This window comes from Saccostrea cucullata, unplaced genomic scaffold (assembly GCF_032062105.1).
Source record: "Saccostrea cucullata isolate Sc308-1 unplaced genomic scaffold, CSIRO_AGI_Scuc_v1 ctg472, whole genome shotgun sequence".
Lineage (NCBI taxonomy): Eukaryota > Metazoa > Mollusca > Bivalvia > Ostreida > Ostreidae > Saccostrea > Saccostrea cuccullata.
Genome location: NW_026928959.1, coordinates 203,125 through 216,704, shown reverse-complemented (window position 1 = coordinate 216,704; position 13,580 = coordinate 203,125). Strand labels below are relative to the sequence as shown.

Here is a 13,580-nt window from a genome sequence, read left to right as displayed (position 1 = left end):
TCTCGATGAATTTGGCTTCTATGACTCAAAATCTTTGATAAAATATCATTTAAAACCATTAAGTGAGGATTTGTATTTTGTGGCGGAGGAACGGGGAGAGGGTTAGTAAAAAAAAATGAAGTTCAATAATTCATTGATATAATATTTAGCTTTAACTGTAAGAAAAATCTCATTTATTTCATTTATTTGTAAAATTATCTCTTATAAATGAATAAATGTAGATAATTTTGTACTTAATCGTATTTTTTCTTTATTCTTAAAGAAGAATTATCAAAACAAGAATGAAAATATCCTGTAAATGCACATAATAGTTTATTACTATTTAGATTTAAGAACTTACAAATCTTACTGACAATCAATTGTATCGGTAACAGGAGATTTAGATTTTCCGTAAAGTTATAATGACATTATTGCATGTGAGACTTTAGGGCGGGCTGGGAACATCTGATCACGAACAGTCACGCGACCTTAGCCAGCTCTCAGTTAGACTACGCATTGGAAGCGGTAAGTATATACAATATTTGTTTTTTATCCTAAATTTTTTGTGTTTGCACATCATTTACACTCTCTTAATAAAAAAATATACAAATATATATCAAGAGGTGTGTGATGTATATTAATCAGCAATTATTCTATTGTTCAACAATTTTATTTTGTTGAAATTGGTTTTTATTGTAAGATTTAAAAATTATAAACTTGACTGAAGGACTTTGAAGTGTTTTACTTTAATAAAACACAATGCCAATGTAAACATCTAAATACATTTAAGTATTACAGTTATATCACCTAGCATTAAAAATTGTATCATAATGGAATTAATAATTCATAAAATATTATTGAAATCTTTGAAAGTGAATTGTCACTGTAAGAAAAAAATCATAAAGATATCAAATTATGTCTCAATTGTTGTGTGTTTAAATTGGTGTTCCCAATCTATAATGCAATCCCATGTAAACCGAGCATTTTCTTAGGATCACAATTTGAAGAAAGATGACGACTTCTGTATACTACATTACATCACAGACTACACAGATAATAATCAGTCAATATTTTACTATGGTGATTAAAACATCTATCATAGAAAAACTTCTCAGTGCGTAAATATATATTACTTAGGCAAAATATCCTATATTTTGCTGCAGAAATTATGCAAATTATTAGGGCTGGGCAATAATATCAATATTTCGGTATATTGCAATACAACGACAAACAATATCGTATCGCAATATGTTTTTGTAATATTGATTTACCGGCGAAATGCTTTGATTAAGGAATATTATCATTAAATATAAGAACAAATGTCAGAAAGGATTGTTATTAAGCCAAACAGTGAGACAGGAACTGTTTCATGGGTGTATTTCAAAGCAGAAATTTAATAAAACCAACAAGATTTTTTTTTCTTTTGCTTACTTATCAAAGTTTTGTACACTCTGTATGTAAATTAAAGTTAATATAATAAGAAAATGCCATTTTAAAAACATTAAAAATATTACAGTACATATCGCAATACAGTTAAAAATATCGCAATATATCGCAATATGAATTCTTTGGCCAATACCAAGCCCTACAAATTATGCAATCTCTCATCAATACAAAAATATGAAATTGTCTTGCTGAAGAATCAATAATCAATTAGAAAAAAATGTATATTAGGTTTTCTTAACTTTTCTGAAATAAAAAAAATAATAAAACCAATGGCCTTTTTTCAGTTTGGTACAAAAAGATGACTTTTTATTTAATCATATCTTTCAATGTTAGTTCGGGACATAATGACATTAAAAATAGAACTTAGTAAAAAATACTGGATAAAAATTTTTGAAGACTTTGGATGCTTTTAGTAGGTACCCTTTATGATGAGATCTACCATTATGTGGACTCTAATAGCGTGTCTTTGTACATTGGCAATTTCTGGAACCGAGTCCCAGTCATTCTCGGAGCGCAGTTTGAGGCCGGAGAGCGCCGCCCTTGTGCAGTCTTTCAGGAAGTATCTGGCGGGGGTAGAAAGGAAAAGACGGGATGAATTAGAGCGGGATGGAAGAGGTGAAGGAAGTCTGAAGTTATTTTATAAATAAGTGTAATTTTCAAGGGTCAAAATTTGAAGGAAAAAAAAAGAACATAATACTGTTTTCAAATTTTTAAAAAGTTTTCATGAATTATGATTTCTTTGTAAAACAATAAGCAACACTTAAAGATATTTAGTACTATTCAAATTAGATCTCAACGAAAATCTATTGATATACATTAAATCAAATTATGAATTCTTTACCTAAACAGCGATCTCTAACTCAACACAAAATCCATTAAGCAGTCTTCTCTGTACGGATAGGAAAGATTGCGGGAACATCATTCAAAACTTTGGTCTCTATCTGGATCCCAAATCAGCTCTGCGCATGTGTAAAACTGGCCCAAAAGGTTCCCAACGAATTCTTATCCAGAGTAATTACGACACATCCCCATACTGTCAGTACCTGCAGTCCCACTTCAATATCTGTGAAAACAAGACCGCGGTAATGGAAATCGGGTGTCAGTTTACTTGTGAGAAATGCAAGGTTTGCGGTAAGAACACACTTTTTAACTCAATTAAGAGACCGCTAATTTAAACATTTAGCTTCAGCAAATATCTTTCTCCAAATTTTATTAATTTTCAAGACTCATATTTATTGATTTAAAATCTTTAAAAAAAAAACTTTTTTATATGATATTTTGTCGAGTCCTTTGAAAAGTGATTAATAATTTCTTTGTGATCATTGAATCTTCAATGTTAATAAACTAAAGGATATTGATTTTCATAAATTCAGATGACGACGAATGTAAATGCAGCAAGTACTCTAAGGGTAAATACGTGGACGGACGCTACGTGTGTAAATGTGACAAAGGATTCCGTGGAGACGGCTTCACCTGCCTAAGTAAGAACAGTCATTTATTATTATAATAGTTTCAAGACAAAAGATGAAACCCAGCATAAAAATATTTTCTTTAAAAAAGATCCTACTGTAGATATATCAGAAAAAACATTTAATGACATTATAAATAACATAATTCTGAAGAAAGGTCAGAAAATTAAATATAGAATGACATTATAGATATAGACGAATGTAAAGAGGGGTTGGACGACTGCCACGATACACGAGCTCACTGTACTGACCTGACACCTTTCTGGAAATGTTACTGTAAGACGGGGTACAGCGGAGACGGCAAAACCTGCGAAGGTGAGCAGAGGGGTTTATATGAGCTTACCTTTTCGATATTTGTGCGTGAGAAAGTTAATATCCCAAAGGCTGAAGAAGAACTATAAATTGTCATCGAAATTTAAGGCAGATGAAGCGTTGGTTGAACTGTTTTGGGTTTCTGGTTATCTATGCTTCTGTTCCTCAGATGTGGATGAGTGCATCAAGAAGGCTTTCCCTCCAAACAAAGAGTGTGACGAATACGCTAACTGTACAAACACGGTGGGGAGTTACTACTGTACCTGTAAAACAGGCTTCACAGGAGATGGATACTTCTGTAACGGTCTGAAAAATATTTAATAATTATCTATATCATACGTCTCAACTATTTTATTTTTCATTACTTTGTTTAGATTATTAGAAAAAAAAATCCTAATATTAATCATTGCAACGCTTCCATTTTTGACATGACGTCACACTTTGATGTCACAATGCATTTTCAAAAATAATACCCAGGTATTTATACTTTAAAAGTATTGTGTTTATATAAAATATTTACAAAAATATTTTAGTTATATAAAGTCATTAAAAACAGTTAAAAAAAACATACTTTCACTTGCATTGGCAATCCATCACCTTGGTTCCAAATTTCCAAGCCCATCAGTATAATGCTTCTAAATCTTTGTTAAAATACTATATCATTCGTCTCAATTATTTGATTTTTATTTTTCATTATTTTGTTTAGATTATTAGAAAATTTTTCCCTAATATTAATCATTAACTCATGAACACCCAATACTTAAATTAGATTGAGTTAAATTATTACATTGTTGTGATTCTTTATTCATTTTTTTTATTATTGAAACTAGTTGCACTTTTAAATTTCTAACATTGAATCTGTTTGTGCATATGGAAAAGGTATGTGTTAAAGAATATCTTTATGTTACATAGATAAAGACGAGTGTGATTTAGGAGAGGACTCGTGTGCACGTGATTCCGATGACACCAGGATTGCTAAATGTACAAACACCTTTGGTTCCTATAAATGTTCCTGTCATATAGGATACAAGGACATGGGCAAAGACGGAAGACAGTGTGTTGGTATGAGAAACAAATAGAGAAAATGGGGAAAATGGCTAGTATTAAAGAAATCAAACTCTTCACCTATTGTGTGTTTATATACAAAATGTAGAAAACGAATGGAAACATTTTGATATCATATTGAATCAAATTAACTATGTGCTGAATATCAGACCTGTTTGCCTTTCAGATCGTAATGAATGCACAGAAGGAGGACACAACTGTCATAAGAACGGGTTCTGTAAGAACACCATTGGTTCCTTTACGTGTGAATGTAACAAGGGATACGAGGGAGATGGAGTGCGTTGTCTCTGTGAGTAGTGTTCATGAAAAATCCTCCTAAAATTCTCCTTAGACTTGATACTTAGAGTATTGATCAATTTTGAATAAAATAAGAGATGAATATATTTTGCTTGATTTCCACTTTTGCACTTGTACCATTTTTCATAAATGAGAAAAAATATAGAGATTTTGTCTTCAGTTGTAGGCATCATATGATTTCATATTTGGGTTTTGTAATTTGTAATAAAATGTAATCAGTAAGCATTGATTAGTTAAATCGTTACAAAACGTAATATATTGCATTTTGTTTTGTTTCATCCATTTAAGGGTCTAATCCATGTCTTCCACTCGGCAAAAATAACTGTCATTCAAAGGCTGAGTGTATCGCTGATCTTGAAAACCATAATTACACCTGTGAATGTAATGAAGGATACAGGAGCACTGGCAAAGATTCTTTGCCTGGTAGAAATTGTGACAGTAAGGGAACATTTTAAAACATAATCATTAAAACAAAAAACTTTTTATTTAGTTCTTATAATCTTGTTCTAAGAATACTTACCTCTTAATGATTTCAAACTTTTGTTCTTTTTCTCTACTTGCTGTAAGGTTTATGTTTTTGAAATGATGAAAGAGTGAAAATAGTTTATATAAAGTACCTCGTTAACCTAGTAAAACTTTTAAGGGCTGCATTGCATTTTAAACATGTTAAACGTTCAGATTATCTTTTAGCGTTAGAATTTTTGTAGGTTTATTTATATGAAATACACTGAGAGTTAATATTGCTTCTTTTAGACATCAATGAGTGTACAGATGGAACTCACAAGTGTGACAGGAGCCTCGTCAGGGCTACGTGTACAGATACAGAGGGAAGCTACAAATGTTCTTGTAACAAAGGCTGGCAGGGAAACGGTTCTCCAAACTGTACCGGTAAGTCTTTTAGTTGATATTGCTTCTTTTAGACATCAATGAGTGTACAGATGGAACTCACCAATGTGACAGGAGCCTCGTCAGGGCTACTTGTACAGATACAGTGGGAAGCTACAGATGTTCTTGTAACAAAGGCTGGCAGGGAAACGGTTCTCCAAACTGTACAGATATACCCTATACCTTTAAACTGAACTATATCAGTGGCTCCAAAATGTACCTGCAAGTTCTATAGCTTAATAGTTCTCAAACTTTATTTAAAGATTTACACCACAATGACAGATTTTCCAATTGTACTGGTAAATAATAGATTTAAGTTATGTCTTGAAAATACCTCAATATTTTTATGATCATGGTCAGAAAACAACTCTGGTTGTTTATGGTCAAAGAAACTTTTTATATATATCAGAAAATAACATGTTTGTTATTTTGCAGACGTGAATGAATGCTTCGTTAATACACACAACTGTGTAGGATTAGCAATGTGTGTGAATACCCCGGGCTCCTTTAGATGTACATGTCCCAAAGGTTACGCTTTGGCTGCAAACAAACGAAGTTGTGTTGGTGAGTGATATCAACAAAGTTACAGTGAATAAATTTTAAATTATCAAAACCACAAATTTGAGAAGAAAAATTAATAATTTTCACTGGTTTTAAAAAAGATCATTATACACTACAAACTTCTTTTTCTGCAGATATTAACGAGTGTGCTCTGGGTACAGATAATTGTCATAGTTTAGCGACCTGTAAGAACACGGTTGGTTCCTTTACCTGTACATGCAAAACAGGCTACGAGGGATCTGGAACAATGTGTAGAGGTATACTACCACCATATTCTTTTCATTTTTTTCTTCTTTTTTTTTTTTTACATTTTTTCGGGGGAAAAATGTACATATATGGCATTTACTGAGTAGTTATATTGTATTTTTTGTTTTAAATGGTTTATTTTTTTTCGTTGACAGACATTGACGAGTGCAAACGAGGTCTGGATAATTGTGACTCGCGCGCCACTTGCACCAACACCCAGGGTTCCTACACATGTGCATGTAAGATAGGATTTGCAGGAAATGGATTCAATTGTACAGGTTAGAATTATACATCCAAGACCCATTTACAAAAAACATGTTTAAATAAATAATCATCATTTCTTGAGATTTGTATAACTTCAAACTGATGTTTAAAAACAGCAAATAATTTTATTAAGTACTTTTTTGTTCGTTCTATAAATAAGAATTTACTTACTTTACTCATTTTATTTTAGCAAATATTTCTTATTGAACATTGAGCCTGGATACTGTACATTATCTTTGCACTGATTATTTCTTTACAGATATTGATGAATGTAAACTCGGAACACACAGTTGCAACACGACATACACAACCTGTAAAAACACAATTGGATCATATCGCTGCCAGTGTAACACTGGATTTGAACCTGATGGAAATGATTGTAAAGGTATCAAAATTCAACTGTTTAGTCTATAATATTGCAAAAAGTAATTAAGTTTATAACGAGCAAATAATCAATGTTTTGATATATTAAATAGGCTTTATTTATTTAATTGTTTTTTCCTCATACAATCCATGCAATCTTTACTATGTGAAGTTAGTAAGATATAGCAACATGAAAATTTTGTATGCAACATATCAAATTGCTTTTGTGTGTAAACATGTATATAGAGAGAACATATGTAATATTATTGTAGATATTAATGAATGTGGAAGAAACACCCATTCGTGTTCGAAATACGCTTCTTGTCAGAACACTTGGGGTTCGTACCAATGTCAGTGCCGAGTGGGATTCACAGGAAATGGCTGGAACTGTAGAGGTATGGAATATCGTATTTGTTCTAAATTAAGTTTTATTATTGATGATAGAAATTAAATGTAAAGCTAGTTCTGTAAATTCATCAGGATTGTAAGTAAAGGTATTTACTTATGACATTTAAAAAAAATATATTTTTCTCTGAATAACAGATGTTGACGAATGTGTGAAGGGAACAGACACTTGTCCTGAGCCAGAAGAAGGAGTGTGTACCAACACTATAGGGTCCTACAAATGCTCGTGTATCACAGGATACGACTACAAGAATAATAAATGCATAGGTGACCTACATATTCATCTTTTTTTTAACATTCGTTTCCAAGTTCTTTCGAAGTATGAAAAAAGCATAATCCTTGTGAATAAAAATGATATCTCCGAAGAAAATGTACAGTATCTAAATATTTCAGTTCTTGAATTTTATAAAACTCAAACACACAATTTAAGAAAATAACTGATTTTTTTTTAAGTTAATTCTTATTCTTCGGTCAATCGTGAATAATTGATAATAAAATTTTAAACTATCTTCAACAACCAAAAATTCAGAAATAATGAACAGAATGAAAGTATTATGTGGCTTCATTAGGTATTAAATTTCTTACCTTGTAAACCAAACTAAGTTCTTTTTATTATGGCATTTTGCATCTTAACTGCATTGTCTACACCAGATATCGACGAGTGTGTCCGAGGTACCCACAACTGCACAGGGCCTTCTCGCTGTAATAACACTATAGGGTCCTTTAGATGTGAATGTCACACTGGGTATGAGCTGAAGGGTGGGAAATGTGTTGGTGAGTGGGAACATTCATTTTTTTAAATGTTATATTTTGTAACACTTTTATCTTTTTATCGTGTCATCTATTATGATTAATCGATGTTTTCCGTATTTGTAATCCACCACCCATTTTTTGTTTGCTTATAATGTCACAAAGTCTTATTGATTTTCAAAAGTTAGGTCAATTTCAATCGAATGCAACTTATTTCAACATATTTAAACTTTGTCATTTATATTCGTTCACGAATATTTAACAAGGAATAATATTACTAGTAATTACATTTAAGACTGAGATAACGGTAATTATTATAAGACAAGTTTTGTTTATTTATAGATATTAATGAATGTTTGAGAAAAACGGACAGTTGTGATAAGGGTCCGGGATATTCTACGTGTACGAATACGATTGGATCATATACATGTAAATGTAACTCTGGATTTGAAGGAAACGGATTTATTTGTAAAGGTAATGTTCATGCGCAAAATACTATATTGATTTGAAGATAAAACATTATTTTGCCTGCCTCTTAAATAAATATTTCCATGATTTATAATTTCAAGCATTTAATGTTGTTCTAATAACAATGCATTATTTTTTTTTTTAACTTTTACCTATTCAGCAGAAAGTATTGTCAGTGTACATACTGTAGTAAAAGTGTAGATAATAGCCTGACGTCACGACGCCAGGCTGTATAAGAATTGATATTTGCAAGATCCGAAACTAATAGATCATACCTAGAGAGCTAGATTTTGTGCAAGCTGATTTACATTGGATTTCTTTACCTGCATTTTAAAAGAAACAGTTTTCAGAAAAAATTTCATATTACTGATGCAAAATACTTGGTGTTTACTTCCTTTCATTTTTTTGCATGGAACAATTATTCCATGTGATTCACCGTTTCAACATGTCCTTGTATCATTTTTTTCTGCATTTCTATACTAGTGGATCAGTCCATTTATGTTCTGCGAAAGGGATGAATCGCTCTTTTTGCGCCAAATGTCACTTAGTAAGCTCGTAATTTTCCTTGGATTGTTCTATTGTGTGAATGGGTGTGCTAACGTCTATGGAATTAAATAAACTTTGTCCTTTTACATGTTTTAACCTCCTTCTAATACATCAGAAATTCTATCTAAAAATTTATCTCATTCTTTTATTTGTGTAAGTAACATTTTGTATATATATCAGTATATGGACAAGCAACACTAAAGAAATTATTTTTTTCTAATTTGTTTCCCGATCCCGTGGTTGTTTACTACATAAATGGACTAGTCCAATAATGAACAACGCGCAGTTCAGCAAGTCATGGTGTCAAGATACATGAACATTTGTATCCCTGTTTCAGATGCACACAGAAACCAGTACTAAATCTTGGATTTTTCTTTACACAAAGGCCTAAATATTGATTTTTTTTATTTCAATCTCAATACATGATAGTGACACCCCCTCCTTTTTGAAAGAAAAAATAAATGAACATATTACTTCTTTTTACTTCAGTGGAATAAATACACTCCAACAAAATGTGTATTTTTAATTATATCCATCTTTTAAAACGTTTACAATGCATGATTTCATTACAGATATTATTTACATTATATAATAATAGATGTAATGTAGCTTTCAATTTAGATCCAAGGGCAGATCACTCCACTTGCCACCCCCCCCCCCCCCCCCCCCCCCCCCCCACAAAAAAAGAAAATAACAACTTTTTAGTATGCAGTTTAGTGATGATTCTTCTGTAAGTTAAACAAAATCAAGGATTTTATTTACATACGGTTTTCAAATTAAAAAATAAGGACATATTTTAAACCCACAAAAATATTGCTCAAAAGGTTTATCACTCCTCCTGCAGATATTGATTGATTTAGTCAGGCAAGCTTTTTAAAAAGCTGTTACTTGTAATAGAATAATGAATGTTTTATCTGGGATGATAAGCAAATATTTGATATACATTGAACGTTTTCAATATACAATGATCGAGAAATAAATCATCTATATACACTTTTATCACTGTTCGTGTTACAGAAGCCATATTGTGACAGTGGTTTAAATTTATAATATAAAAGTATACAGTAGCATCAGGATTATCTATGGAGTTGACGGACACTGTGCAGACAAATCAAAATTTAATACGAAACACCCATTTGAACTTGCCGCCGATTGTGAAAAAATGTTTTGATATTGATATTATTTAAGTTAGTGTAAAAGTATTACTAAAGAATTCAGTTACTCTCTAACTCTTTTTAGATGTAAATGAATGTGACAGAGGAAGCGACAAATGTCATGACAAAGCTGATTGTATCAACACGATTGGTTCCTATAACTGTTCATGTATAACAGGATATGAAGGCGACGGATTCCTCTGCAAAAGTAACATTTTAGTAAATTATTCAAATTATTATCTTTTTAAGTTATAAATGCAAACTATCCAATAAATTTTAAAAAAGATAAGAATAAAATTCAATATTTTTATATGTCTTCAAAATAAAATATGACTTGCCACAATTTGTTTAGATATTGATGAGTGTAGAAGAGGGACACATACATGCGATAAGAGGACTTCCCCCAAACGAGCAACATGTACAGATACGCCGGGGTCTTTTACTTGCAAATGTAACACTGGGTTTACTGGAGATGGAAAGAATTGCCGAGGTAAGAACTAAATGTTCCTCACATTAAAACAGACGATTGGTTTAGAATATTTAGCACATTTATTCTATTCGCTTGCCTTTCATTTATACATACGCTTAGTTGACTATCATATCAAAAGTTCCATTTCCAATAACATTAAAAAAAATATACATTTCCCTTGTTTCTATCATTTTAGTCTTTATCATTATGTAACATTTGTTCTGACGATAAAAATAAAGGTCATTTAATTTATTTCAATAAAAAGTATACATATTGTGCCTTCATTTTTTAGCTTTGAACTGAAAGTAGATTGTATTTAAAAATATATTTTACGAAAGTGACAGATTCACATATATAACTAGTTTCATATATTTCTTTTGAATGGTTGGTCTCAAAGTGAATATAAGTAAACCTGTTCCAATAAATTTTACGATAGCTTCAAACTATGCAATATTGCAAACTAATTATGTTATCTTCTCATTAATAAAATACAAATAAAATCCTTTTTAAGATATCAACGAATGTGACCCGTATATTAATACACACAACTGTCATCGTCCACACGCTGAATGTGCCAACACAATCGGAAGCTTCACCTGTAAATGTAAAAAGGGATTCCGAGGAGACGGCTACACCTGTAAAGGTAAGTTAATTATGGACAGAAATAGGTATTGTAAAATAAAAAAGAACTTCATTTTTTTTCTATAGTGGTAAATTCCGGACATTCTTCTATATTTGGATTATTTCTGATGATGCATTATGCTTTACGTTATCGAGAATTAATTCCGTTTGATGAATATCGAAAGATTTTATTAAGTACACAATATTACATTGTAACACAGATATTGACGAATGTAAAGAGAACACACATAATTGTCACAGACCCCACGCCATGTGTGACAATACCATTGGTTCCTTCAAATGTAAATGTAAGGTTGGATATAGAGGGGATGGATTCACATGTACACGTAAGTATTCTTACTGTATTTATGTTATTTATCATAAATCATAAAGGAAATAACTATATATGGATGACTTTTCAAAATGTGTACTGTATATAACGTTTAAGATGAATGGCACCTGAAAACAGTAAATGCTTGAGGAAGTCATTCAAACTGTTTATTTCCAAGAGTAGAAAATTAAATTTTAATCATCTATTTAACAGCCGTTAAACATTGTCTGGAGGGAACAGATAAGTGTAGTAAATATGCCAAATGTACAGATCTTGTCAAAGGAGGGGATTACAGCTGTGATTGTAACTTTGGTTTCTTTGGGAGTGGAAAAACATGCACTGGTAAGATCTATTTATTAATCATTCAATAAATCACACAACATTCATGAAAATCTGAATTTCCGATGATTTTTTTTTTTGTTTTTGCAAGCATAGATATATCATGAATCTCACTTCTCTTTTTTAAAAAATATTTTGCCTAGTTAAATGTTCATTACTTAACCATACTCTGGACGTTTTTATCCTGTAATAGAGCATTAAATACATATATCTTGAGTACTTGTTTCTCTCTTAGGAAGTCGAGGAAAACGATTTGTTGTTCTCTTCATGAAAAATATAATGGATCCTACACAAACAAGCCCTGGCCCCAAGCACGCACAGATTTACATAGCGTCAATTGATAAGACCGATCTCAAAGTCTCTACATCTGCAGCATTGACTTCGAAATTAAAAACCAAAATAGACATGAGAGAATCAATGAAATCAAATTCTGAGAAGATAATCACCATACCCTTTGAAATTAGAGTCAACGATTTTCAAGTAGAAAACAGGGGAATCATAGTAGAGACAACTAAAAGTACTTCTGTATTTGCTCTGAATCATGACGGTTATACATCTGACAGCACTCTTATCCTGCCCACGGACAGACTTGGGACAAAGTACATTGTACCAACAACAGTTCCTTACGATAGCCGGCACACTGACTACAACAGCCAGATAGCCTTTGCAGCAGTTGAAGACCAAACGCGTGTAACTATCGTTCTAAAACTCCCAGTAGGACAGTCCATTAGCTATCTTGGAAAGAGGTATACGGACGGAGGTAGAATCATTGTGAATTTGAACAAGTTCCAAACTTTCCAGCTATCGCACAATGGTGATCTGACTGGAACCAGGATTTCTTCAAGTAAAATTGTTGCAGTTTTCTCTGGAAATCGATGTAACAAACTAAATCGATTCGGCTACTGTAGTCATTTGGTGGAGCAAATCCCTCCAGTGGAAAGTCTAGATACAACATATGTGGTTCCCCCACATGTGGAGAGAAGTGGAACTCATGTCAAAGTGGTGGCTGCTCACACAGGTTCCACAACCTTCTCATATTCTGTGGACAAATCGAAAAAATCAACAACTATAGGCACATATGGTAACTTTGATAAAATTGTTACTGGTAGACAAGCGGTCGTCATCGAGGCTAAGCGACAGGTGCTTGTTTTGAGTTTTGGTCTTGGGGCATTTAGGTCAAAGAACGGAGATCCCTACATGACAATGGTACCTGGGGTAAACCAGTATGTTCATCAATACCACATCGCTGTCCCAGATGGATTTGCTAAAAACTATATCGCTATTATTGTGAGGAAAAGTTCCAAGAATAACTTACGAGTAGACAATGCCAGCATAAATTCTTCGGATGTCGTGTCGCAGAGTACTGTCAGTGTCGGAGGCACAGAGTATGTAGCAATGGCTGTCAGTATCACCAAGGGTGTGCACCGAGTGGAGACCACAGACAAATCACGGTTCGGTCTAATGGTTTATGGACATGGTCAAGATGATGGGTACGGTTTCGCTGCTAACATTCTTGGTCCTGGAAAAATCTGAAAATAAAGATAACAATCTCGAATTCATTCAGGGTGTACTTTGAATTCAAATTTCTTGAATAAATAGGCAAAATTATA

The 13,580-nt window shown here is 32.3% G+C and overlaps 1 protein-coding gene across 2 annotated transcripts; it reads left to right on the top strand.

Annotated features, from left to right (window-relative positions):
- The first annotated feature begins 422 nt into the window (after positions 1–422).
- LOC134279412 (fibrillin-1-like) lies at positions 423–13,580 on the top strand. 2 transcript variants are annotated; one of them, XM_062761806.1, is made up of 24 exons: positions 423–504; positions 1,842–2,040; positions 2,275–2,556; positions 2,799–2,906; positions 3,084–3,209; positions 3,376–3,510; positions 4,119–4,268; positions 4,438–4,560; positions 4,857–5,006; positions 5,322–5,456; positions 5,889–6,017; positions 6,149–6,271; positions 6,416–6,538; positions 6,784–6,909; positions 7,160–7,282; positions 7,431–7,559; positions 7,944–8,066; positions 8,385–8,516; positions 10,296–10,418; positions 10,563–10,700; positions 11,191–11,322; positions 11,522–11,647; positions 11,845–11,973; positions 12,206–13,580. In XM_062761806.1, the coding sequence occupies exons 2-24, from the start codon at positions 1,851–1,853 to the stop codon at positions 13,501–13,503; spliced, it is 4,353 nt and encodes a 1,450-aa protein (XP_062617790.1). In that variant the 5' UTR covers positions 423–504; positions 1,842–1,850; the 3' UTR covers positions 13,504–13,580. The 2 variants fall into 2 exon arrangements, with proteins under 2 accessions (XP_062617790.1, XP_062617789.1); XM_062761805.1 differs by having other exon boundaries at positions 487–504; positions 1,839–2,040.

Bases quoted from the DNA above. Each gene is read 5' to 3' on its own strand.
- LOC134279412 (XM_062761806.1), top strand. From the start codon at position 1,851: ATGATGAGATCTACCATTATGTGGACTCTAATAGCGTGTCTTTGTACA. The intron at 2,557-2,798 runs GTAAGAACACAC...TCATAAATTCAG, and splicing joins TGAGAAATGCAAGGTTTGCG to ATGACGACGAATGTAAATGC. The intron at 8,517-10,295 runs GTAATGTTCATG...AACTCTTTTTAG, and splicing joins AAACGGATTTATTTGTAAAG to ATGTAAATGAATGTGACAGA.